Source organism: Microcaecilia unicolor, chromosome 6, assembly GCF_901765095.1.
Source record: "Microcaecilia unicolor chromosome 6, aMicUni1.1, whole genome shotgun sequence".
NCBI classification, from domain to species: Eukaryota; Metazoa; Chordata; class Amphibia; order Gymnophiona; family Siphonopidae; genus Microcaecilia; species Microcaecilia unicolor.
The window spans coordinates 208,044,399-208,068,767 of NC_044036.1; the positions used below are offsets into that span (position 1 = coordinate 208,044,399).

The window sequence follows — 24,369 nt, forward strand, 5'->3', positions numbered from 1 at the left end:
ACCTTACCGCCAGCCATTGACTTAGCGGGAAGGTCTCAAGCGGTAACCGTGCGGTAATCACCTACATGAGTAGAATGACAATTACCACCCAGTTTCCACCACGTGCAGGAAAATAAAAATTATTTTCCGTCGCGCATAGCGGACATGCGTAAAAAATGAAATTACTGCCCGGGCCTCACAGGAGCTGAGCGGTAACTCCAAATTGACGCGCATCGGGTGCACATAAAAAAGGCACCTGAATGAAGCAGTGTCTTTAGCAGCCTAAGCAACAACCTGATAAATGTGTAATACTAACTGCTTGAATAAATATACTAATAAATGTAGTGAATCAAAGGCAATTACACAGTTTTGCTCAAGTAGGCAATAATCTATAAGTGATTTGTTAAACCTAAGAGTGGAACAACTGTTGCCATGCTTAACCCTGCAAATAGGAGCACACAGTTAAGAGCATAGGAGGCTTCAGGAGCAAACACTGCCCTGACTTAACTCTCAACTGCTTGCAAAGTACTCATAAAACTATTGCAGTGTATGTAACCTTGCTATATTATTTCACAGCCACCACCAAATGATAAGGCACGTTAAAAAGAATTAAGAAAGAAAAGGCTTTTAAAAAGTTCCCGGCTACCTGGGAAAAGCACACAACCATAGAAATTTTGTAATATATAACTTAGCTGAGAGCAAGAGCTACTGCTGTTGAAAACTTCTGTAAACTAAAAACGCTACCTTTGACTTCTTTTCCAAATGAGACTCATCCTCCTGTTCAAAAGCACTGTCCACTGCTAGCAGACTTTGTGCTACTAAGTGTAAATGTGTTGGCCTGGCCTGCTGCTTAAAATGATACTATCCAGCAATATCACTCACCAACACAAATCTGTATCACTCAGAATAAGAGTCACCCTTCACCCACTCACATTATCTAAACACCTTGTGATGGAGTTACAAACAGAGAAAAATTGGGTCCATCTACACTGCAGGTTTGTAACAAAGCATGGTGACAGAGGCTATTCCTGCCTTCTTTTGCTCACTTACAGGATACTCTGGGTTCAAAGATTCCTTTTCCTACTGTCACTATAATCAAGCTTTTCACGTCACCCCAAAATTTTGTTCTAAGGAAAGAGACACTGAAAAACAGACATTAGAAAGAAGCGAGATTAAAACAGGGGCAGGGGTAAGGGAGATGATTTTATTTTCAATTCTCAAAAAAGTTATTCAATGTACATGTTATGATGTACCTATTTATGCTTAACGATTTCATCTTTTTTCTTTAGTTTACAAAATGAGTTACTGTCACGTATTTAACATTGTGAAAACAGGAAGGAAATGAAAAGTGCACATCTACACCTCCTAGCATTCTTGAACTAATTCACAAATGCAAGATAAAACCAAAAGAAAAACAAGTTTTAATGAAAAACAAAAGAAAAAACAGGCCAATGTAGATATTGTTGATGTTAAAAACCATGGTGGAATGAAATATTCTGTCACATAGAATAGAATGTGTTTAAAAACCACTTTTCTATTTGCGTGCTATGTGGGAAGTTTTTTTTTAAATTTTATTTTATTTTTTTAATAATATGTATAAACACTATTAAATTCAGACCAAATTTTTGGTTTAACTTTTTTTTTGTGTCTCTGAATATACAAGAACATTAATTATCAAATGTTCATTTCAATACTACAAATAAACAAGACACCATTTGCAAGAAACACATGGAAAAGGTTAATAAAGCTGAAAGGATGGAGAAGGTGGTGGTTTTTGTCTCTCTCTCTCTCTCTTTTCTGTTTCTGAACTCTGTATGTTCTCTTTTTTCCCCATTGTATGACTTATCTTTTTTGGTATCGTAAAAGCTTCTGGGTAGGTGGGATGTGTTTGTTCATTTGCAAACATAAAAAAGCAACCCCATAAAATCAAATCACAATGTTTTAAAGGAAATACTTTAATGATAATACAGATAGGGGATGGGACTGCCTTTCTGTGGTTACAATCAAAGCAGTTTACATATTATATACAGGTACTTATTTTGTACCTGGGGCAATGGTGGATTAAGTTACTTGCCCAGTCACAAGGAGCTACAGTGGGAATCAAACCATGGTTTGGGATTCTGCAATCAACTTCTGGGATTTATTCAGTGAACACATTGGCAGGAATCATGACTTCGTTGTGTCTCCAAATGTATGTGTGCGTATATCTATATATAGATGACTGATATTCAAAACCACATACACTGAGCACCAGTGCTGACAGTATAAATTTTAAATCCAGCAGCATTATAGGTCCAGCATTATAAACAGAGCGAAAGGGATGTGTCAAGGGTGGTGCTGATTATATGTGTAATCTATATCTAATACAAGCTGATAGCTGGATAGACATATAGAGAGAAGCATTTTAGAAAGTACGTCTGACTCAGAATATGGGTGTCCAAGTCTGTACGTCACATATGGATTTTCATTTCTCATGTATTGGTGCCGACATACAGTCTGTTCTAAAATACATGAGAAATGGACCTCCATGTGCTGGTAACATCCAGCATGAACATCCATTTTACAAATTGAAACGGCCAAATTTTGAATGGGGAAAAACAAGGGATATGGACTTTTCTGTGGTAGTATAGGAATGACCATGTTATAAAATGGCCACACAGACATCCACATTCAGAGCAGAGGAGTAACATAATGTTTGGAGCAGTTGGTGATTTTGTTTTTCTTTTAAATTATGAGTTCTCCAGGGACAGAAAAATACCTATTGTACCCAAATGTACATGGCTTTAATACCTTGCAGGTTTCTTATATATTCAGATACAATAGGCATTTTTCTGTCCCTGGAAGATTTACAATTAAAAAACAAAATCACAAAGAGCTAAAGTGAGATTTGAACCTGGTTTCCTTGATTCTCAGCCCACTGCACTAACCATTAAGCTATTCCTCAACTCTGCACAGAGGTCTATTAAAAGGTTAATGTAAAAGATTTTACTACCATGAACACCCATAGCTCTTGAAGCTGTCATAAAGCCCCATATTCCATGTCAGTTTCACATTTGGGGTAGGGAGGGGGACAGCAACCACTGGGAAATTAAGGACTTGCCTTAATCCCTCTAGTAGACAGCTACTCAATCAGAGTACCTTTCTGTAACTTGGACATGTCAAGCACCAGGTCTAAATAACCATGGCTATCTTTTTAGACATAGACATACTTTCCCCTTCTGAAATGGGAGTTGGATGTCCATATTTTGGCCCCTCCCTATTCCCACCCAAAACATACCCCCTTGCCATATGGACGTACTGCAGTTTTAGGCATTCATATCCTGGCTGTATAAAATCAGGATTTGGACGTTCAAGAAATATGGATGTCTAAATGCAAGTTTTCATATGTCCAAAACATGAATAGAGGTCTAAAATAAGGACGATAATCTATACATGTAGCAGATGAATATCACCATTTATATGTATAATCGCCCTTTCTATGTATACTAATTAGAATATTTCACAGCACCTACTAAACCTAGAGTGCTGCTGGATATATGAATTTGATATCTCAATGCTTCAAATTAGTGTCTAAAATATCACGCTGAAAAACAAAATTTAATATACACACATATAGACACACAAACTAAATATACATAGCTTGATATTTAACAGATATGGTCAGTGTTTTTTAAAATGCCATCCACAGCAGTTAAATAACATATGTATATTCAACACTGTTATGTAGATGAAAAGCAGCACTGAATGTACCTGTAGAGTGATCCGCTGTCCAGATAGTAGAATGAATGTCACTGCTATCTGGATAACTTGATATTTTGCCCCTGCACTGCCCTGGCATTATCTGTATAGTGCTACTGAAAATCCACAAATAGTGCTGGATAGGGGAATTATCTAGGTACCTGTAGCTATCTGGATAATTCCTTTTTACCTCTTGACCTGATATTGTTTATTGCTGAATCACAGCGCTGGTTCTGAAATTTATCCAGCAGGCACAGCACATACAGCAGGTGAGCACACTTCGCTTGCCAACTGCCCAGTCATAGAGAAGACATAGCACAGGTAACATCAAAGAAAGAATAGCCTCTCAATGTGCGACAGCCAGGTGGTCTTGGAAGGTTAATCTTTGGTCACTTTGTTACTGAGATTCTGAAAGTCACCAATCAGAGTTCACAGGCTTGAATTCAAGACCTTTTTGGCAAGATGCCACAGACCGACTAGTAAAAATAGAAACACTATATTTTTGATTCCAAACCACTGAAAATACTTTTACCCTGCAAGTGGTCTGACTGTTAAAATGTGATGGACAGCTAAGATCAAATTTTAACAGTCATCACTACATAGATTTTTCTGAGATGTTCACACTCTGGAAGGATGATCTCTCTCTTTTATCACTGAGGCAGGTTTGAATTCCATGCTATATTCCATCCAGCCATGTTGCCCATGCTACCACAAATCATGGTACTTTTTAACCAGTGTTAATCAAAAGCTACTACATAAAGATAAAAAAGAGGTTTGCAGACCCAGGAGATAGAGAGAAGTCCATTAAATGTCCCAGGATGTCTCCTGAATCTTAAATCACAGCTCCAACCACTAGACTACCTTCTCCCAATTTCAATGCAGAACAGACATTAGTAAGAACAAGTTCTGAACCTATTAAACCTATTTCAAAAAGCAAAGTGGAATCTGACTTGTCTCTCTCCTTAATTTTAAATATCAAACTATACCCAACCAACCCTGGAAGATTACTTTTAGAAAAAGAGAGACACTTAAAGAATCAGTAGAAAACAGAGACATGGTAGATTTTGAACTTATGATACTGAAATAGTTAATGGTTGCCATGAATGGGTAACTAATATAACAACCACTGTATATACCCATTACAACAAAAAAGAAGCATCATCCTGATAACACTGGCTAAAACCATCATAAAACCAGAAGTTTTAAAAGTGTGCCATATAATCACTTATGGGGGTATCATGAAAAGACAACACTAATCCTAACCATTACTGGATGGTTGGGTCCTTGCATGTCTCACTAGTGCAAAAATGGGTCTGAAGCCCTGTCACTGTGGTTGCTTTAGACCTGAAGATTAATTAGATGAAAGCAGTCTTCATCAATGCAACTCAATGTAGGTTCTCAAATGTTAACATCAGCTTAATGTTTAATTTCAAGGGCCACTGTGCTTATGCTAAGAACCATGCTTGCTCAATGAAGACATTTTTTTCAGCAAAAGTATAAAACAAAGAAGAAAAAGTAAGTAAAATGCTGTAACTCTAGTTATGCTTCAAGTGAAATCTGATGTGAAAATGATCAATGATATCGGTCTACAAAATGGCTGCCTATTGTTGGGATACATAATAAAATATATGGCCAAATGCTGAAGAAAAAAATGTAAATCTACTGTAAGCTTTATACATTAAATGTTCAAATACAATGTCGTTGACCTAACTTTGCTATTAGGAAAGTTGATGTCAGAGTATCATGTTCATATAGCACCTGCAACAAAGCATTAACAGCTAGAAGTATCCTCAGTATAAGGAAGATCATTTGTTTTCCATATTGGCAACCCAACCACCTCTACACTTTACTAATTTCCCAAGTCTTAGTATTATACCTTTTTTATGTCATCGCTGTTTTGGCAATTTAGAAGCTATTCAATTTATGAATATTCTATGCAGAGTCCCTGGGGTTGTTTGCTTGATGACTTCCAACTGTTTTGCTCAATTGTTTAATCAATGTTTATTGTTTACTGTTTCCATCCTCCTCCAGGAGTGCTCTGGGACGTGGATGTTCTCTCTCTGCTTCCTTAGGAGTTTCATTATGGGGAAAAACATTCATGCAGGCCTGATAAAAGATCGCTTTGTAATCTGTAAAACACGACTGACTCACTTTCACTCCTCACATGATCATGCTTGAAACAAAAAAGGGGCAATTCTATAACTGGATAGCCAAGTGCCAATTCTATAAAAACATTTAGGATACTAGTGCAAACCTGCTTTGGCACACCACAAATTAGGTGCAATCACTTACAGCAGGTCAATGACTGGTGTAAGTGGACATGCTTAGGTGCACTAATCAATGCATGCAACTGATAGCATTCAAGAAGTTGTGCATGTTGTTTGGTGAGACGCCCATGTCCTGTCTATATGTATACCCCCCCCCCCCCCCCCGCAGTTACACACTATAGCACTTAGGTACTACCTTCTAGAATAGTGCGTAGTATGTATATGTGCATCACTGCTGATGATTGGGCCCAATGATGCGAATAAGTGGCATGTAATTCTATGTACCCTTTTATACAATTGCCTCTAAAGCAAAATGTGTGTAGCAGCAATAAATAAAACACGTAAAAGTGCTTCATGCATGTCGTTGAAATACTGTGTGAGGGACACAACAAGGGAGAGATGTGCAGGTCCTACTTCCCCCCTGAAACCTACTGAAAGCAAGAACTCTTACACTCAGCGCAAAGTACCACCATCTTGTTTATGTTTATTATTTGTGTTTGATTTATCGCAATTAGTTGTCTTCTACTTTGATTTACAGTCACTGTGTTTTGAGTGTAAAAACTGGATACTTGCTTTGTGTGTATTTTAAGAGAAAGCCTGAATGTGTGTGCATTTTTGGTGACAGATGCTGTCAACACTTATGTGGCTGTAGTTGTGAAGAGGTGGCTTTGTGTATGGCTTGTGTGAGTTTGATGTGACCATCTCTTCTGGGATGCCAGCCAGGTCAAATTTAAATCATAGGTTCCAATACTACCAACTAGCCATATCCCTCTTCAAGACCTCCTAATTATTTAATCTTAGTGCTTAAATGTAAGCACATTTGCACGCTAAGATTATAGAACCCTAGCACTTACAGGATTGTATGTAACATTCATGCAGGTAAGTGTTGCTGGATACTAAGTGGTATTCTACAAACTTAGCATCCAATCTGCATATCATGCAACTGCAAGGGGGCATACACATGGGCAGGTGCCACACTTAGATGTGTAACTTATAGAATACTATAATGTGTGCTGAAATGTAACATTTACACCTGTCTTTTACATGGTATAAGTTATAGTGCCAAGGCCAATATATTTTGCTTGAAAAAAAAAAAAAAGACAAAAGACTGCTATAACATGAGAAGAAAAGGGCTTCAAAAGAAATAAAAGAAACCTCAGACCTCCATGGGGAGCCCTAAGGCCTATAAAGTCAATCCCCAAACAGGAGTCAGATATTATCACTGGCTTCTGTAGCCACCAGAAAAAAGAGCAGGGGAAAAGACTCCCAATGGAGAAAAAAAGCAACTGCTCCAAAAAAAAAAACGGTGCACTGAAAAACCTCAAAAAACCTCTCACATGGCACAGCATTCATTCAAGGCTGCCAAAAAAGTTTTTGGCAGCCTTGAATGAATGCTGTGCTATGTGAGAGGTTTTTTGAGGTTTTCCAGTGCACCATTTTTTTAGAGCAGTTGTTTTTTTCTATTCCCAAAATAACTGTACACAGACTACATCAACCGAGCTAAAATTGCACTACTTATCTTCGGTGACTACACAGTGGTTACCCAGTCCAACTCGTCTTGATATCACACAGATTTCCAAAACCCCCACAAGGGCCACTTCTTTCGCCAATAGCTGCCTCAGGAGGGGAAACAGTGCCACAGTGCACCATTTATTTTTTGGCACAGTTAGTTTTTCTCAGTTTGGAGTTTTTCCGGTTGCTACAGAACCAGTGATAATATCTGACTCCTGTTTGGGGATTGACTTTAAAATCCTTAGGGCTCTCCGTGGATGTTTTGAGGCTTTTATTTCTTGTTGAAGTCCTTTTCCTCTCATGGTATAGCACTCTTTGTCTGTTTTTTTCAAGCAAAACATATTGTTTTGGAATTGATGTTAGATTTTTGCTCCTCATTAGTTTTGTCTTTTGAATGATAAGTTACAGTGCTTAAATGCTAGTGCACAAATGCCAACTTACACTTTGTTCTATTATGCAATTTGCGTGTCCAGATGCCATTATAGAATTCACATTCAGCACCTTGCATTTTAGTGTCCAGATCTGGGTGACCTTTAAAGTGCTTCCTTGCATCAGAGCAAAGTTTTTTTTTTTTTAAGTGTCCCAAGTGTAGAGAGGGCTGTGGACAGAGATGTTTCCGGACACAAGTGAAACCACGGTGGGGAAACCAACAGAGCAGACTATTGTGATAAGTGGGACAAGAACAGAACTGAGAATGAATTGTCTGGTTGCCATGGAAGTGGTTATCACCACCTATCCCCAAATCCTATCTCCACAAATCTCACTTCTCCTTTCGGTCTCCCTGCTGCTCACAGACCTTTTTTCACACTCACTTCCCTCACTGGCTATCTTGGAGAGGGCCAAACAGCTGCTTCTTCCATGTTTGGCACTGTGCTGTTCTCTCATGAAACTTGAGACCAGCAAGGAAGTTCAGGCACCACCATGTAGCTCAAACTCACTGAATGCTATGCAGTGCATACCCAAAATGTTGTTTAGCAGCATAGGATAGTCACAGAGATTTGAATTTTAGATTTATTTCTTGCCTTTTCCAAACTCAAACTCAAGGAATGTTATGTTTGAATACACAAGCTATTTCCACGGTCAATCTAAGTTTTATCTGAGGCAATGGAGGGTGAAGCTCAAGTTGCGACAGTGTCAGTGGGAGAAGTGGGATTTGAAGCCTGACTTCCCTGGTTTGTGACCTGCTGCTTTATTCACTAAGCTACTCCTCCGCAACTGTAGTACTGATTCAGGTGACAAGGGCATGGGACAGGCCACAGAATGTGAAATCAGGGAGGTATTGGCTTCAGAAGCACCAGAAACTAACAGCAGGTAGATACAAACCAACAGTGGTCAGCAATATGAGAGGAAGAGTGGCTGACTTGCTGAGGGGGAGTGTTTTGAATAAGGGTAAGTGGGTGAACAGCTGGTTAGCTAAGGGGTGATTAGCTAAGTAGGAGGGGAGTGAGTTGCAGGGGGAGAGGAACATTTGAGAAAAAAGAGGAGGGGGGACTGACAGGGCTTAGCTGTGAGCTTCTAAGTATTCAGGTTGGTGTCTAGATCTATTGAAAATGTGTTGAGCCATGGTTTACTACATCCAGTGAGTCTTCCCCTAGTTATAAACTATGCTGCTTCACAGCCCTGGTGTTCCCTGGTTGGAACTCATCATCACTAGCTATGCTTTGATCTTGTTGTATGTCAGAGTTGGGCAAGCGAGCACACAGGGGCAAGAACACATCAAATCCACTGCCCACTTGCCAGTGAAATCTGGGGTGGACCAGATCCCCACTGTGGCCTTCAAGTCCAAAATCTGCCCACTCCTGTTACCTCTGTTATATGTTACCTGCAGGTGGTCAAGCTCATTTCTAGGTGTTTAATAACTTGTAAAATAGTTCTGCTGTCCCTAGGAACCAAGTGATACAAATTCTAAAAACCAAAGATGATAAATCAAAAGTCAACATACATTTTTTGTTTCAGGAATCAAAACATTCCAGAAACACTAATTTGGAAGTGTTCTAATGCTTTTATGAGTCATAACCCCATATTTAAACAAAATAGCCTGTTTTAGAACTACTTCAATGTTCTGACTTTGTTAGGTCTTATTTGGAAAGGTATAAGAAACTCTGAAAACTGACTTCCAAAATGTGAAGTAACTTTGCTTTATAGACACTGGCTAATTTTAAAGATGGGAAAAGAACACCTGGAGGTCATAGAACAGATTCAAAATAAACATCTTGTGCTGCAGGACCCATGGATTTCAGTACATTGGGCAGCAGCAGCTTTCCAGAAGGAACTGTATGCAAGCACAAAGTAAGCTGATCATGACACAGGTCATTCATTTATTCAACCTGTCGCTGAAAGATAGCAAGTGTGGCTCCTTGTGGTCTCAATTAGCTTAGAACATAGATGAATGAGAGCATCAATAGAATTATTAACCAATAAGGGAAACCAGAACAAAACCAAAATGGCTGTCCAGTAAGAGGTAGAGTGCGAATTAAAACCAAAAGAGAAAGGGCTGTGCCTTGCAGATTAAACTGTGGAGAGTGAGGTAAACTTGATTCCTCAAAGTAGTGGAAAAATGTACCAATACTTTTTGTTTGAATTAATATAATTATTACTACTACTTCTTCCTCTTTTATATTCCTATACTATGGAAAGGAGATGGGAATTCTACCCAGAAAAAGAGGAAGCGGAGAACAGAGCATAGAAAGAAGTGTCCGGGTTGCTTTTGAGTGCCCCCTGTGGCAGGAGACTCTTCCAGTGCTTCTGAGGTGAGGGAGTTGTTGTAAGCTCCTAGTCTGACTTGCTTTTCCAGCGTTGGGAGAGAAACCCCACAGATGAAAGAGGATATGGTTGCTAGATCAATTGGAGGTATCAGAGTGGACGCTGCCAGGGCCTTCTGTAGGGGATGTCACTGAAGAGGGAGTGGTAGCATCCTGCCAGCCTCCATTAGCCTAGAAAAAGAAAACAGTGCACTTAGTCACATAGAGTATTGACAGCTTGTTTACTTATTTTGCCCTTCAAAGTGTCACTCAACTTTCCCACCTGGCTCTAGTTATAAGTCTCTTGAGTGCTACAGGCAAACTGTGGACCTGCAGTCTTTTATGTTTAAATTGTGGAATAACTGCTGCATTCTATTACTGATATTTTGACTTTCAGAAACCCATAAAAACCTATTCAATGGAGGATGCAACCTAACCCCACAGCACTTTTTCACCTCTTCCTCAGCCTGAAGCCAGCATTCTGCCTATTTTCCCCATCCTAAATCTGTACCTGCGAACATCTTTTTGCTCAGTGAACCCACAGTTACTTTAACACTTAGTCACTGCTTCAGTCTCCTCAGTCACTGCTACAGCCCTGACAGATACCACTATGAAGCCATATTACAGATACATATGTAAAATTACACATATAAAGACTTGAATGTTCCCATTGAGTTTGCCCAACAGTCATATTCATTATCAGTTCATGATTAAACTAACAATGACAGTGGTATAATATATATATACTCCATTATGATCTCTCTTTGCCATTTTCGGGACACAGACTGTAGAAGTCTTCCTGGCACTGTCCTTATGTCCCAACTACTGGAGGTGCCGTTGAAGCCCACTTCAGCTCATCCTGATCTGACTTGCCATAAATGGGATACAGACCACAGAAGTATGCCCAGAACTGGCTTAGTTCACTACAGTTGGATTTGCTGTCTAAGCACCACTCTTGCCCATCATCACATATCAATATCTACGAGGTTATTTAACTTTTGCTATGACACCATGCTTTTTTTTTTAATGTAGGAATCATTTGTGCTTATCCCACACCTTCTTGAATTATATCACCATTTATGTCTCCACCACCTGACATCACTCCTATTGTCAGAACATTCTGTTTAAAAAAAAAAAAAAAAAGCGAGGTGGGTGATGCCTAGAATACGCTCCAGAGACTTGCCACATATATGCAATAATCATTTCTAGCCCATAATTTTTCATATGCTTGTGTGACACTCACTTTCATACAAATTCAAATGTTTCAAAATCATTATACTCTTAGTACAGCAATGCCAAGAGGTCACAACTATCTGCTGACAAACAAGGACAAGAGTCACTGAGATGACACAGATTGTTAAGGAATGTGGTACCCTCAGACTACTGCAGGAAAATTCCAGTCAGCAGGTTTTCTGTGCTTGGTCACTAATATTTCCATTGTTTTAATGAACCTGCTTTAGGTAAGTAAGAATGAGACATGTGGCCACCACTCCTCATTATAACACTCCCTAACCTCTTTGCCTAGTGAACACATTTACACTTCCTCCCAAGGAGTGCTGGACTCTATACATACTGTACATCCCCTTTCTTTATCATACAGCTTGTTCAAGTGATGTGCCATTAATGACTTGCAACAAGCAGGCTTGTAAACACCTTCTGTAAGGGAAATAAAAGAATATGAGTGGAATTATAAGGAGGTGCTAATGGCCGTGCCACCGATTATACATGAGATAAACCCCCACACATTTTCTGACCATCATGAGAGGCAGCAATTACCCCAGATTATCTGCTGGGAAAAGTCAATCTGTGTAAAGAGTAACACAGGCACCCATCTCGCCTTTCTAAGACTGGTCTATTCAAGTACACTTAGGACATCAATAGTAATTTACGTGCCATCACTAGAGCAGCCACAAAGGGCTGCACTGGCAGCCTTTCATTTCACAGCCTGTTATTTGTGGGACCCACAATCTATAATCACAACAGCAAACTTCTGAGTCCTTATCTCTTCAGTGACGCACCAAATCTATTTCAGAGGCGTAATTGCTATGTCACTGGAGAGCTGCGCTACTTAATGCACTGAAGGTACCACTTACAGCTTTCAGGGTCATTACCAGCCAACAGAAAGGTTAGCAGGGGGAGGAAGGCAATGGGAATAGGCTAGAATAAGTATTAACAGAGGGAAGCGGATGATAAAAGGTGTATTTCAGCAAGACTGAGAAATACCACTCTGGAAACATTCTTAGAGGATTTAAAAATATTATTATTATTCAATCTGTTCAAGAAATAAAGGCTAATTCACCCCCACTGCAACACTTTGGTATTTAACATCTTCCAGGGTACCCCATTTTCTTTCAAAGAGTAACAAACACCAAGTTTATTTGAGATTTGTAATCAGGCCTTCACTGGTTTCCTAAAGTACTTAACATTCCCTTTCTCTAGTTGTCCTCAGGCAGCGGAAAGTGCCTGGTGCAGCCCTGAAATTTATACCATCCTGGATGGCTACTAATCTTTAGAGGCTCTATGTAAGAACATGCCTTCTGCCACCCTCGAGGACCTTCTTTGAGAACACCAGAGGTAAAAAATGAACAAATGCCAAAGACCAACCCTCCTGATCACAGAGTTTCATGGTCAAAGGGTTGTTGGAATAGGACAGACTTCTGAAAATAAAACGCCCTTAACAGAGGTTCGCACATGCTGCCTTCTGCTCATCATATCCTGGCTTCTACTGCCATGTGTGATTTCTTCTTATTCCATATCAAACAGAAAACATACCCGTGCACTTAGCAGGTGAAAATTTCTGCAATTTTTTCTACACTCAGTTTTCAGAAGACACATTCTTCGCTTTGAAAATTGATGCAAAGTCTAAGTATAAAAAGTACATAGACTTTACACTTGTTCACTTTGTTTAAAAGTTGCTACTGTGCGTATTATCTCAGATCTCAGGTACTGGAAGAGGAATTTATGATTTTATGGCTCTAACCTTTACAGGTTCTCTAGCTGATACTGCTATAGTTACCTTTCAAACAAAAACAGTAAAAAGAGCAAAAACGAAAACAACCACAATAACAAAAGAAGAAGGTGAATGACAGCTAGAGAGCCTGACATGCTGATACTGCTGTGACCCCAACTAGCTGAGGGTTGGAATCCTCTATTACTAAAAGACTGAGCAGTGATGTCCTCCCAAACTGACAGTACAGAGGACTCACCAGGAGCACCAACAGCAAGCCTTTAGCTTGTCTAAGCAGAATCCTTTAGCTGCCACACATACAGCTTCCATATAGTACTATTTTTTCTTTGTCTATCAAGCTGTGTTAGTGGTTCCCAGTGCGGCAATGCCAACAAAGCTTATTCACTTTGAATGGGCTCCTTCGGCACTGCCGCGTGGGAATCGCAAGCGTGGCCTGATAAAAAAGGCCCTTAATTAATTTTAAAAATAAATTGTACGAACCAGAAGCCCTTTAAATGTATGATGCTTTCTAAAAAATACCAAAAAATACAGTGGCAATTCTATAAACTTGAACTATGATTTTGGCGCCCAATGCCATGTGCTTAGTGCCAATTCTATAACGGCTTTTTGGCACCAAGAAGTTGCTATAGAATACTAACATAAATTGGCACTGGCGTGTCTAAAATTAGGCTTAAAAAGTTACACTAAGTCAATGGCAGTTGTAACTGTGGGCGCCTAATTGTGCCCGAAAGCGTGCGTACTTTATATTATTCTATAACTTATGCACATATTTTAGAGACACATCTATAATCCACCCATGTTCACGCCCTCTCATATTTACGCACTAAAGGGTCCTAAGTGGCTGGTGCTGCTGTCGGCGCATGAGTTTACCGTACGTTATGGCCACTTTTAGCGTGGCAGTAAAATGGCAACATTTGCTATATCCCCTATGAATAGCCACATGCTAATTTCCCAATTAGTGCATGGCCATTACTGCGGGAGCCCTCACCGACACCTATTTACTTGGCGGTAAGGGCTCCAGCAGTAATAGGGCAGCATGTGGCAATGTGTCTGTGCTACCTGGTAAGTGCAGGGCATGCCTACTCTCCACCCATGGGCATGCTTCCCGCACTGAAAAATAAAGAAATATTTTTCAGCATGGGATTAGTGCGTGCTGAGTGGCACATTACTGTGGGATGCCTCAGTGTGTGCTGCAGTAGTGCTTCTTAGAGCACAGTAACCACACACTAGTGCTACTGCAGCTTAGTAAAAGGGCCCTGTAGTGATGTTGGTGTATAAGTTACAGAATAGCAACTAGCACACACGTAATCACCAATTAGTGGTACCAATCACGCACATAAGTGATATTATTTTATATCTTACACAAACAATTGGTGTTTATCTTTTGGCGCCAATATATATATAGAATAGCCCTTTATATCTATCTATATTTAAATATATACATTTTGCTGTTCCAAATTGAAATGTCCCTTAAATAAATGCATTACTGAGTTACTCTCCAGTTCTATTTGGTGCCCATTCAGAATAAGAGGTTGTGCTGGACACAGGAGGTTCAACTCGCTACAACATGTGCTATGCTATGTATTAACAGATTTAATTTAGTTGTGGTATGGGTTATGTCTGCAGGACAATCTGCAGACATAGCACATAACACAGGGTGTGTTTCAAAAACATATGAAGATCCGCCTAAATGGATAAGGAAAGATAGGGGAGAAGTATGGGATAAGAAGGGTGGAAAGGAAGGAACGGACTAGATGAAAAGTGAAGGAGACAATCAGGAGACATATGCAAGCACAAAAGGGAGGGGCAATGAAATGGGCAAAAACAGGGCATTATAAAAAATTGTGATCAATAGAAATCAAACAAAATAAAACATGGAAAAGAAAATAAGATGATACCTTTTTTATTGGACAAAATACATTTCTTGATTAGCTTTCGAAGGCTGCCCTTCTTCGTCAGATCTTATTTTCTTTTCCATGTTTTATTTTGTTTGATATCTATTGATAACCTTTAAGAGTGGACTAACATGGCTACCACACCTCTCTACTTAAAAAATTGTGATAAATTTGAGTTAGAATATAGATAATACATGGAAGGGGTAATGTGCTGATTATTTAGCTTCCTGCTAGTTTATACTCTTTTAATGTACTTTGGTTTCAGGAGAGATCAATAAAATGTTAAATAATAAAAAATATAATAGAATGTAATGACGTATGGAGGTAAGAATAAAATGCATCAGATATTGAATTAAAGTTTCTCTGAGGAGAAGCAGAATATTCAGCCTTTACACACAGGGTGACATCTGATGGTGTCTACACCAGAGAAAAGGAAAGAAAGCTCTACAAGCTTTCCATAGCGGTGTACTATGTGGTTCCTCCCATGCCAGAGTCATCAGGCAGGGCCAGCTCAGTTACAGTGTTTACGCAAAACCCATTGGAAATTAATTTTCATCTAGAAAGGATTTTTGTAGGGTGTTTGAAAATTTCTTTTCACATTACATTGATTCAGTTTCACTTCCCCTCCTCTTAGAGTTTATGAGGTTTGAATTTTCCTTGATTTTTCGTTTGGTGCAATGAGGAGCATCAATCAAGATTTATAAGGGTATCTGATTTCAAATTCTGTATTTTTCTACTGATGTTCAAAAACACTGAAGATCACTCAGTGGTTTTACAAAGTGTGGCATCAGGCAGCATTGTGTCAGTCACTGAGATTTATGAATTGTGCCTTATGTACCTGGAACCCAAACACATCACTATTTGAATCACCTAGCAAAACATGATGTCTAGAGATTTTCAAGGCTCTCAAGAGTACAGAATTAGAAATATCAAAATCCTAAGGGTTCTGGAGTAGTAGTAGTAGTAGTTGCTGAGGATGCATCAAACATTGATAGGGGTCACTGGGACAGACCAGTCAAAATCACCCTTAATGCATGTGAAGGATTTTGTTCCATCAACTGGGGTTATTTTATCAAGGTTTTGAGGCCCTAATGCAAGTTGTGGTATATCAGCGCAAGTCGCGTTGGGGCATTTGCATAGTATTTTAGGTATTTGCAGGGGTGTGCTGGTAAATTTTTAACAACGGGCTCTCTCTCCGGGCATAGCCGGCCCTGAAATTTGGGGGTGGGGGGTGGGAATACATGCCTCTCTCTCCCCTCCCTTGTGCGGGCACACTAGGCATACCTTTGCCGAGCCCCACCAGCCAATAAATGGACTGCCACCATTCTCTGCTGCTTGTTTCTGTCTCTGAGCAGCATGATGGAACCTTCTTGTGCTTGCATGAAGAGTCCCAGCCTGATGCTCAGAGTCAGAAACAAGGAGCAGGGAGCAGCAGCAGTCTATTTACTTGACTAATGGGGCCAACATCACTGCCAGTAAAGTAAAAGAGAATTCAGGAGGGGGCCCAAGCCCACATTTTGGGAGTCAGTTGTTAAAGTAGCCATGGGGAGGCCTACTTTAACAACCGGCTCCCAAAATTCTTAAAAACTTAACAAACGGCTCTCGCGAGCCCGTGAGAGCCCGCTCCAGCACACCACTGGGTATTTGCATGGTATTTTAAGTGAGGCAACACTAGGGTTGTTTAAGTTGCGTTAAGGGCCAATTAAAATGACAAAGGCCTATCACTGCTTGATGAATCCCCCCCTATATCATGCTTCTCCTTAATCAGTTTCATAACTAAATATAAAACAGGAAACATCTCAATGCTGCTTTCTCTTGTTACTTGTGTACAGTTGGCCTCTAGGGTAGAGATGATTTCTTTTTCTTTAAGGCTAGTAAAAGTTTTGTTATGTTTTGTATGTCTCTTCCTTAGGCAATGTCTGCCAAAGGTCTAGATAACCTGTGTGGTTTCTTCTCATCTCTGTGCTCCCCTACTATCAAGCACAGCTGACCCTCCAAAGCATACATAATAGCTGCTGTATCTCAGTGATTCAGGGGGAAGTTATCAAGGTGTGGTAAAAGTCGACCTTTAACTGCACCTTGATTTACCACAGGAGTCACCAATAAGCGGGAGCTCAGTACCAGAGATTACTGACTCCCATGGTAGCTGGAGCATTATTTGTCTTTGGAGCATCTTGGCAGCATCTTAAATGGGCTGTCCACAGTGAAAGTAAAGTGCCCCCAAGCCTTCCCCCAATCACAAATGCCCTCCCAAAGGGCCCCCCTTTCAAAGCCCCCAATGCAAAGATTCTCCCCACATTGCCAAGAACTCCCACCTGGAAGATCTCGCCACATGGGAACTACCTGGAAGAAAAAAGCGAAATTCTTTAACCTCGTTTGTTAAGCCATACTATGGACTGATGTATTTATTTTTAATCTCACTTTTCTTTGTGTCCACTATTCCTTGCCCCTAGTTAAAAATGATGCTTATGCTTCTTGTATTTATATTTTTTACGTATTTTGGGTATTTAATCAGCATTCATGTAGTCTTATTTATTGTTTAGTTTTTTTTTTCATTTTTAAGAAATATTTATTGAATAAAAGAGATAACAGATAACAGTCGGTCAAAGAAATTCAAATACAACATCATAGTCAAATGCAACAGAAGTAATAGTGGAATACCTCTTTAAAGTACCCAAATATACCATAAAGGAACTTCCTTATTTTAACATAAATTTTTTGTGTAGTAAAGCCTAACTCATTCCCCTTCGAAGAGCAAAAGGAAGGAAAAAGAAAAACCCAACCTCTTTTCCTAACCCATTCCCATAGCTTAAAACTAGCAATGAGTTACAAAAGGTACCCAAACAGTCTCCCATTTAGACAAAGTATGATGTCGCTTAGCCCACAGTCTCTCCATTTCACAAATATACCACAATTTTGTTAACCATGAAATCAGAGAAGGGACTTTCTGAGACTTCCAATGTGCACCTAGAGTGACTCTAGCAGCAGACATAGCATGTCGAACCAATATACCCTGAGATGTGGTTAGTCCAGGAGGTATACCAGGAAACAAGAAAAATTCCGGTGACCACATAATGGATTTAGAAAGCCACCTCTGAAGTCTATATTGAACAGCTTTCCAAAATGGCCATATCTTATTACAATTCCACCAGATATGCCCATGGTACCCCTTCGGCCACAACCTCTCCAGCATAAAGGTGAGACTGCTGGAAACATATGATGCAATCGAACAGGAGTCAAATACCACCGGTGTAATACTTTGACTGTGTTCTCTTTAAAAGGGACAGAAACAGACGTTCTTAATAACGCATGCTCCAAATTGGTCCAAACATCATCACCCAAAGTCAAGCCCAACTCCCGCTGCCAATGCATACGATGCTCAACTGGAGGTCCCCCTAAACCACATAAATAAGCATATAAACAAGAGATAAGACCCCGCGTAATTCTCGAATCTTCACAAAGATTTTCTATAAAGGAAGCCTCCCTCATCAACAAAGGCTTGATCACACTAGAAGTTAGAAAGTGCTTCACTTGCACATAAGCATAAGTATCAGTGGGAGCAACTGAGTATGTGTCAACCAAGAATTGAAAAGAAACAAAGTTTTCCGCGTCCAAAAATTGACCCCAAGTCTCTAAGCCCGTTGAAAACCAACGCGAAAACAGCCCCGAACCAAGACCTGGGGAAAACATTGGACTATATAATAAGGGTGTAAATCTGGAAAGAACCATATTCGGCTTGTCAAATAAACCATCCCAGTAATATAAAGTTGTCATGATAGAAGGACACATCACTCTAGACAGAGAACGGTAACGATGCGGGAGCCATATTAAGAAATGTAAAGCTGAACTTGTTTCATAACTCAACCCAGTTAATATTTTCAGATAGATATTTCAACTGACTTTGAGCAATTATTTTGATAAGAAAAAAAGAAAAAGAAAGAAGCAGAGGAATCAGGCACTGCCATGCTCTAAGATGGAGGTGCTGGAGCCAGAAGTGAGCAGGCATCACTTCTGTCTCTTCAAGGTCTGCTCTGGGGTGGGATCTAGGGGGCTGGGGGTTGGGTTGAGACACAGGGGTGTTGCTAGAATCCAGGGAATGTTTTTAAGTGGGGAGAGGGTGGATTTGGTCCGGGAATGGAGGGATGCCACTAGACATCAGGGAAAAGTTTTTAGTTGGGGGGGGAGGGAGTCATGTTGTGGGGTGGTGGCTGCCACTATACACCAGGGATTTATTGTTAAATTGAGGGTAGAGAGGGAGGCCACAAGACTACCACAGGTACTTTTAGGGAAATTGGGGGGTGGGTGATCAGAGGATCAGGGGTTATTGGGGGGGGGGGGAGGGGTAAATCGGGGATCTGGGAGGCCTGGGTGAGCTTATCATCTTTTCTTCCCTGATGCAGAGGGCGAGCTAACCTTTCTATGCTGCCTCAGACCTGGCGGTAATTTTCTTGGATTGTGTTCTTTTGTTCTCCCTTCAAAACTTCTCTGCAGCAGGACGGCGTAGCTAACATCCTACTTAGAATGCATTTTAACATGCTGTGAACCGATGTCTACCGCGCTAGTTATCTCCTGCATCAAAGCCATTTCTGCATGGTTTGCCCGCCAATGTTTGCATACACCGCTCATTAACTATGCACTACTTCCAGTGGCAGTTTTCTGCATCAGCCCTTCTGTGACTACAGTTTCCTTCCAGTATTCCACCCTCACTGCTTTTCCATTGGCTGGATCTCTGCTATTAATTACAATGCACACAGGAAGGGTGGGCTCACTCATGTGGATGGGGAGAGGGGGAGGCAGGGACTACAGAATTGTACATATAGGGTTCAAACTTAGGAAATACATCCAGACATCCTTCTAACTTTTGGACATTAACGCACAATTCTGCTGATGTCTGAAAAAAGTCAGACAATTGGCAATCATAACATCCTGAGTCCTGAGCACATCTCACTCTCACTGTCCCGCCCCCTCCCCACCCCCTCAAAATATGTTGACACAAGGTATATGCAAAATTTGCCAATGGTTTTAAATCAGGCCCTATCTACGGCAACCAGATGTTGGCAATCAATACACACAGCAATTAACTGGAAAACTATCTGATTCTTGAAATAGTTTTTACAGCAGAATTAACAACAAAGAAAATGAAATAAAGAGACAGGGAAATATTAACATTGCTTGTATTTATTTTTGTGGGGTCTGCATGTTGGTCTCTGTATTGCTGTGTGTAGGGCTTGTGTTGTGTCTGCTGAGTTGGGGGGGGGGGGGGTAGCTGGGATTGTGGACACTTGTGAGGTGGCAAGTTTAAGGGGGCAGGTGTACTTTGGACCATATAGGAATAATTATTGGGGCTAGGTTTGGAGGTGACGTAATTTTTTTTTTTTTGGGGGGGGGGGGGGGGGTAGGATTTGAAGGGTAATTTTAGGGGGGTTGGGGATGGTTTGTGGTGGGGTAGGTGTTTGGAACGTGGCAGTTTGCAGGAGGTAGTTTTAGGGGTTGGAGGGGCTTAGAGGCATTGTGGCAGTTGTAGGGAATAGCTTTTAGGTGTGGGGTGTTGCAGGGACCAGTTCTTGGGCATAGGGCAGTTTGCAGGGTACTTTTCAGGGGGGTGAGGCAGTTTGGGGGGTTGGAAGAGTAGGAAATTCCACCTTTTAAACTACCTTGCCCTGCTACAATTCACTCTAAGTTTTTATGCTCCCGTAGAAATGCCAGCAAAGGTAAAGGAGTTCAGAGATGCCAAGGAAGGCCCTTCTCAAAGCTGGAGATTTACCATCACTATCCTGGAGATTGAAGGCCAATGAGTGAGGTTTTTCTTGTGGGACGCAGGCAGACATTTCTAAAACCAGTTGTGGCAAACGCACATTCCAAAAACTGACATATTCTAATAAATAAATAGAAAATAAAATTCTTTTTTCTACCTTTGTTGTTTAGTCATTTTATTTTTCTTATTGTGTTGGTCCCAGTCTTCAGTTTCTGCTTTCCTCTTTCTGCTCTTAACTGTTTTTCCAGAGTCTCCATGTCCATTTATCACTTCCTTTCTCTTCATGTCCACCATCCATCTTATCTCTGACTATCAGACTCAGCATCACCCCTGCCTTCCCGCAAGGTTGAGCATCTCCCATCTCTGTGTCCCTATTCTTGCCCTGTCCATTATAACTTTTGTGCCACTATACCCTCCCCGCCCCGCCAGATTGAGCATCTGTCATCTCTGTATCCCTAAGCTTGAACATAACTCTTTTGTGTCACTATGCCCCCACCATATGCCAGCATCTCTCTCTCTCTTCCCTTCCCTTGCCCCCCCTCCCAGGGGTCCAGCGAATGTTCCTCTCTCTTCCCTTGCTCCTGTTCTGTCTCTCCTTTGCAGGGCCAGCATCTCTCCTTCTTTCCCTGCAGGTCCAGGCACCTCTCTTCTTTCTTGTCCTTCCAATCCCACCCCCCAAGTCCAGCACCTTTTTCCCTCCCCCCGCCCTCTCTCTTCCTCATTCCCCTCATTGAATCTCTTTCTTCTCTACCTAACCTCCCTGTCCAGCACCTCTCTTCCTTCCTTGCTCCCCCACCTCCATGCAGTACCTCTCTCCCTCCCTACCCTTCCTGATGAAGCACCTAGGTCCCTCTTTGCCTCCCATGCAGTACCTGTCTCCCTTAGGTTGTTGCCCATGCCCTCAATACAGCACCTTTCTCCTTCTTTGCCCCCATGCAGCACCTCTCTCCCTCCCTGCTTCTCTTGATGCAGCACATCTGTCCCTCCCTCCCCCCATGCAGTACCTGTCTGTCTCACTTGTTGTCCCTGCCCATGATGCAGTATCCATCTCCCTCATTGCCCCCCTCTGAAGCAGTTCCTCTCTGCTCTCTCCTTCTTTGCCCCCACCCCTCCAGCACCTCATTGATCTTTTTCTAAGGTCTGCCATTGGCGCCACAATTAATTTTTTTTAAAGCAGTGATGGTACACGTCAGCAAGAGCAGGCTGCTTCAGTCAATTCCAAGGGCTTTCCTTCAGCTTGTCCCACCCCCAAGGGCTGAAGAGAGGCCCCTGGGATTGTTTGAAGCAGCCTACTCAAATGTGTTCCAGCACTGCTTAAAAAAAATTAATCGTGGCAGTGGCAGAAGAAGAAGAGGCAACAAAGTGTGGGGGAGTAGAGAGAGAGTGTGTAGATGCTGCATGGGGGGGGGGGGGGGGCACGATGGGGAGAGAAGATGCCCGAGCGAGCCACAGGGGAGGAGGACAACGCCACTAACACCTTTCTTCCCTAGTTGGAGGCATCAGGTGCCAAGCATATCTGACTCCTGCCAGATATGCTCCAGATCCAGGGATGCTCACAAGGGGAGCATTACATATATATATATATATATATATATATATATATATATGAAATTCATTCATACTCTTGAGTTAAAATGAATCCTTACAAGCAGCCACTGCCTCTAAATATCAGTACCATGTGTGGAAATCCCCATGCCTTATCTGTGCTGATCCACCATCCCTACGACCTGGTATTTTCCCATTAAACATTTCAAACTCATGTCATTTATAGTCCACAAAATCAGCATGCTCTGCCATTATCTGTACAGTCTGTTCTATACTGTAGGGACAGTAAAATAACACATTTCCATCTTCATGGATGAGCTTTGCCTCAGTTCCCCCTTCTCTTCCATTATGGCCTCTGTAATCTCCCATGTTTCCTAAAATGAAAAAAAAAATGGAAACCTCAGCTCTGCAGTCACTGTTTTGACCGCTCTGACCTCTGCAGAGCTGGAAGTTTCTCTTCCTAATAAAAGCTTGTCTTTTTATCCCCACACTACCTTCCTTTCCTAGCTTGCTGTCACCACTATTGAAAGGGTGGATGGCTGATTTGAGAAATCAGGTTGGATTGCTGTCCCGAATCCACATTTGAGTTTCCTTGTGTCTGTCTTATCGATTTCACTCTCTGTGATACAGGTTGTCGCTACAAATTTTCATGCCAGTCTGAGCTGTGAATGTATCCAAAAACAAGCACAAAGTGCTCCATTCCCATGCTCCTTATCTTTTTCTCTTTGTTTTGCATGGTTTTGCTTGGACACTAGATGCCAAATAAATTTCACTCTGGATGTACATAAAATGCAGTTGCATTGCACACTGTGAAGATGCAAACCAAACAAGCCCAGATTCCCCAGCTGGCATTTTTCTTCTGTTGCCCTACTGTCCTAGGAGATGTCACCTGTTCTGCAGCTCCTTTGAGCTGAACAGAAGTGGCCACAGATGCTGCACAAACACTGATTGTGTCTGACAGGCCTAGACACCAGCTGCTTGCATCAAGCCTGCTCGCTCATTGCTTTTTTTGTGGGCAGAAGGCTGCCGCTGGCGTGACCAATATAGAAGCAAATAAATAAGAAGATCAGAAAGCTTACACAAGTCCTCCTAAGTGGTATTCTAAGCTCTATGGCTTTGAGATAATTGGAAGTGAGAGAGAACAAACCAAAAACCAAGTGTTTTTTCCCTTACACTGATGGCCTGCGGACTGTACATCTGGTTCACGGTGAGTCCATCACTGTATCCTCCTGTCTGGCTGATAACATGGCGAAGGGTATCCACCTAAATGAAGAAAAACAGAGAGGAGGGAATTAAAACAGGAATATTATTATTTATTAATGTGGCCACTGTTCAGTTTGGGCATTCTGAAATGCAGAGACCACCGCTGGTCAGCATAGCAAAGACACTGGAGGAAGAGTTTTCTACAGGTTTGGTTCAACAACTCAAAACATCAAGGAGAAAGGAGAGGGGGGAGGAAATGCCTTTCAAATCTAGTTCATGGTAGTCTTTGAGGGATTCCACAAAGAAACTTGAACCAGAATGAGGGTGACTCATGATACACAGAGGACTCTAACTGGTGATCTTCTCAGCTCCCAAAGTAGAAGCCAACTCAAATGGAAGTTCATGCTAGCTGCTATGCTAACACACTTGTTATCTTGCCTTCAGGCTTCAACTAGTAGAAGTATCCTCTGTTGGGCCCTTCCTCTAAATACCATGATAGAAATATTCATCTCTGTGCAACCTCTCACCTGACTGCTTATTTCATTTTAAACCAAAGCAGTAACAATCACAAAAATGTACATACATATTTCTCATAGATTAGTGATCCTGTGGCCCTGTGTAGTGTAATTGACAGAATAAGAAGATAAGAGTAGCCATACTGGTTCAGACCAATGGTCCATCTAGCCCAGTATTCTGCTTCCAACACAGGTTTCAAGTGATGCAAACAGGTCAGGGTTTTCAGGATAACCCTAATAAATATGCATCA

General features: G+C 41.2%; 1 protein-coding gene across 4 annotated transcripts in view; it reads right to left on the bottom strand.

The window, feature by feature from the left end:
• Positions 1-1,169: 1,169 nt before the first annotated feature.
• PBX1 (PBX homeobox 1) overlaps positions 1,170-24,369 on the bottom strand; it is a 779,157-nt gene continuing 755,957 nt past the window's right edge. For 2 of the 4 annotated variants that reach the window (XM_030205927.1, XM_030205925.1), the window contains exons 9-10: positions 23,574-23,663; positions 1,170-10,429 (exon numbers count right to left, since the gene is read on the bottom strand). In XM_030205927.1, the coding sequence (XP_030061787.1) occupies positions 10,337-10,429; positions 23,574-23,663 (183 nt within the window). In that variant the 3' untranslated portion in view covers positions 1,170-10,336. The remainder of the gene's footprint in view (positions 10,430-23,573; positions 23,664-24,369) is intronic. The other 2 variants (XM_030205929.1, XM_030205928.1) reach the window with 1 other exon arrangement.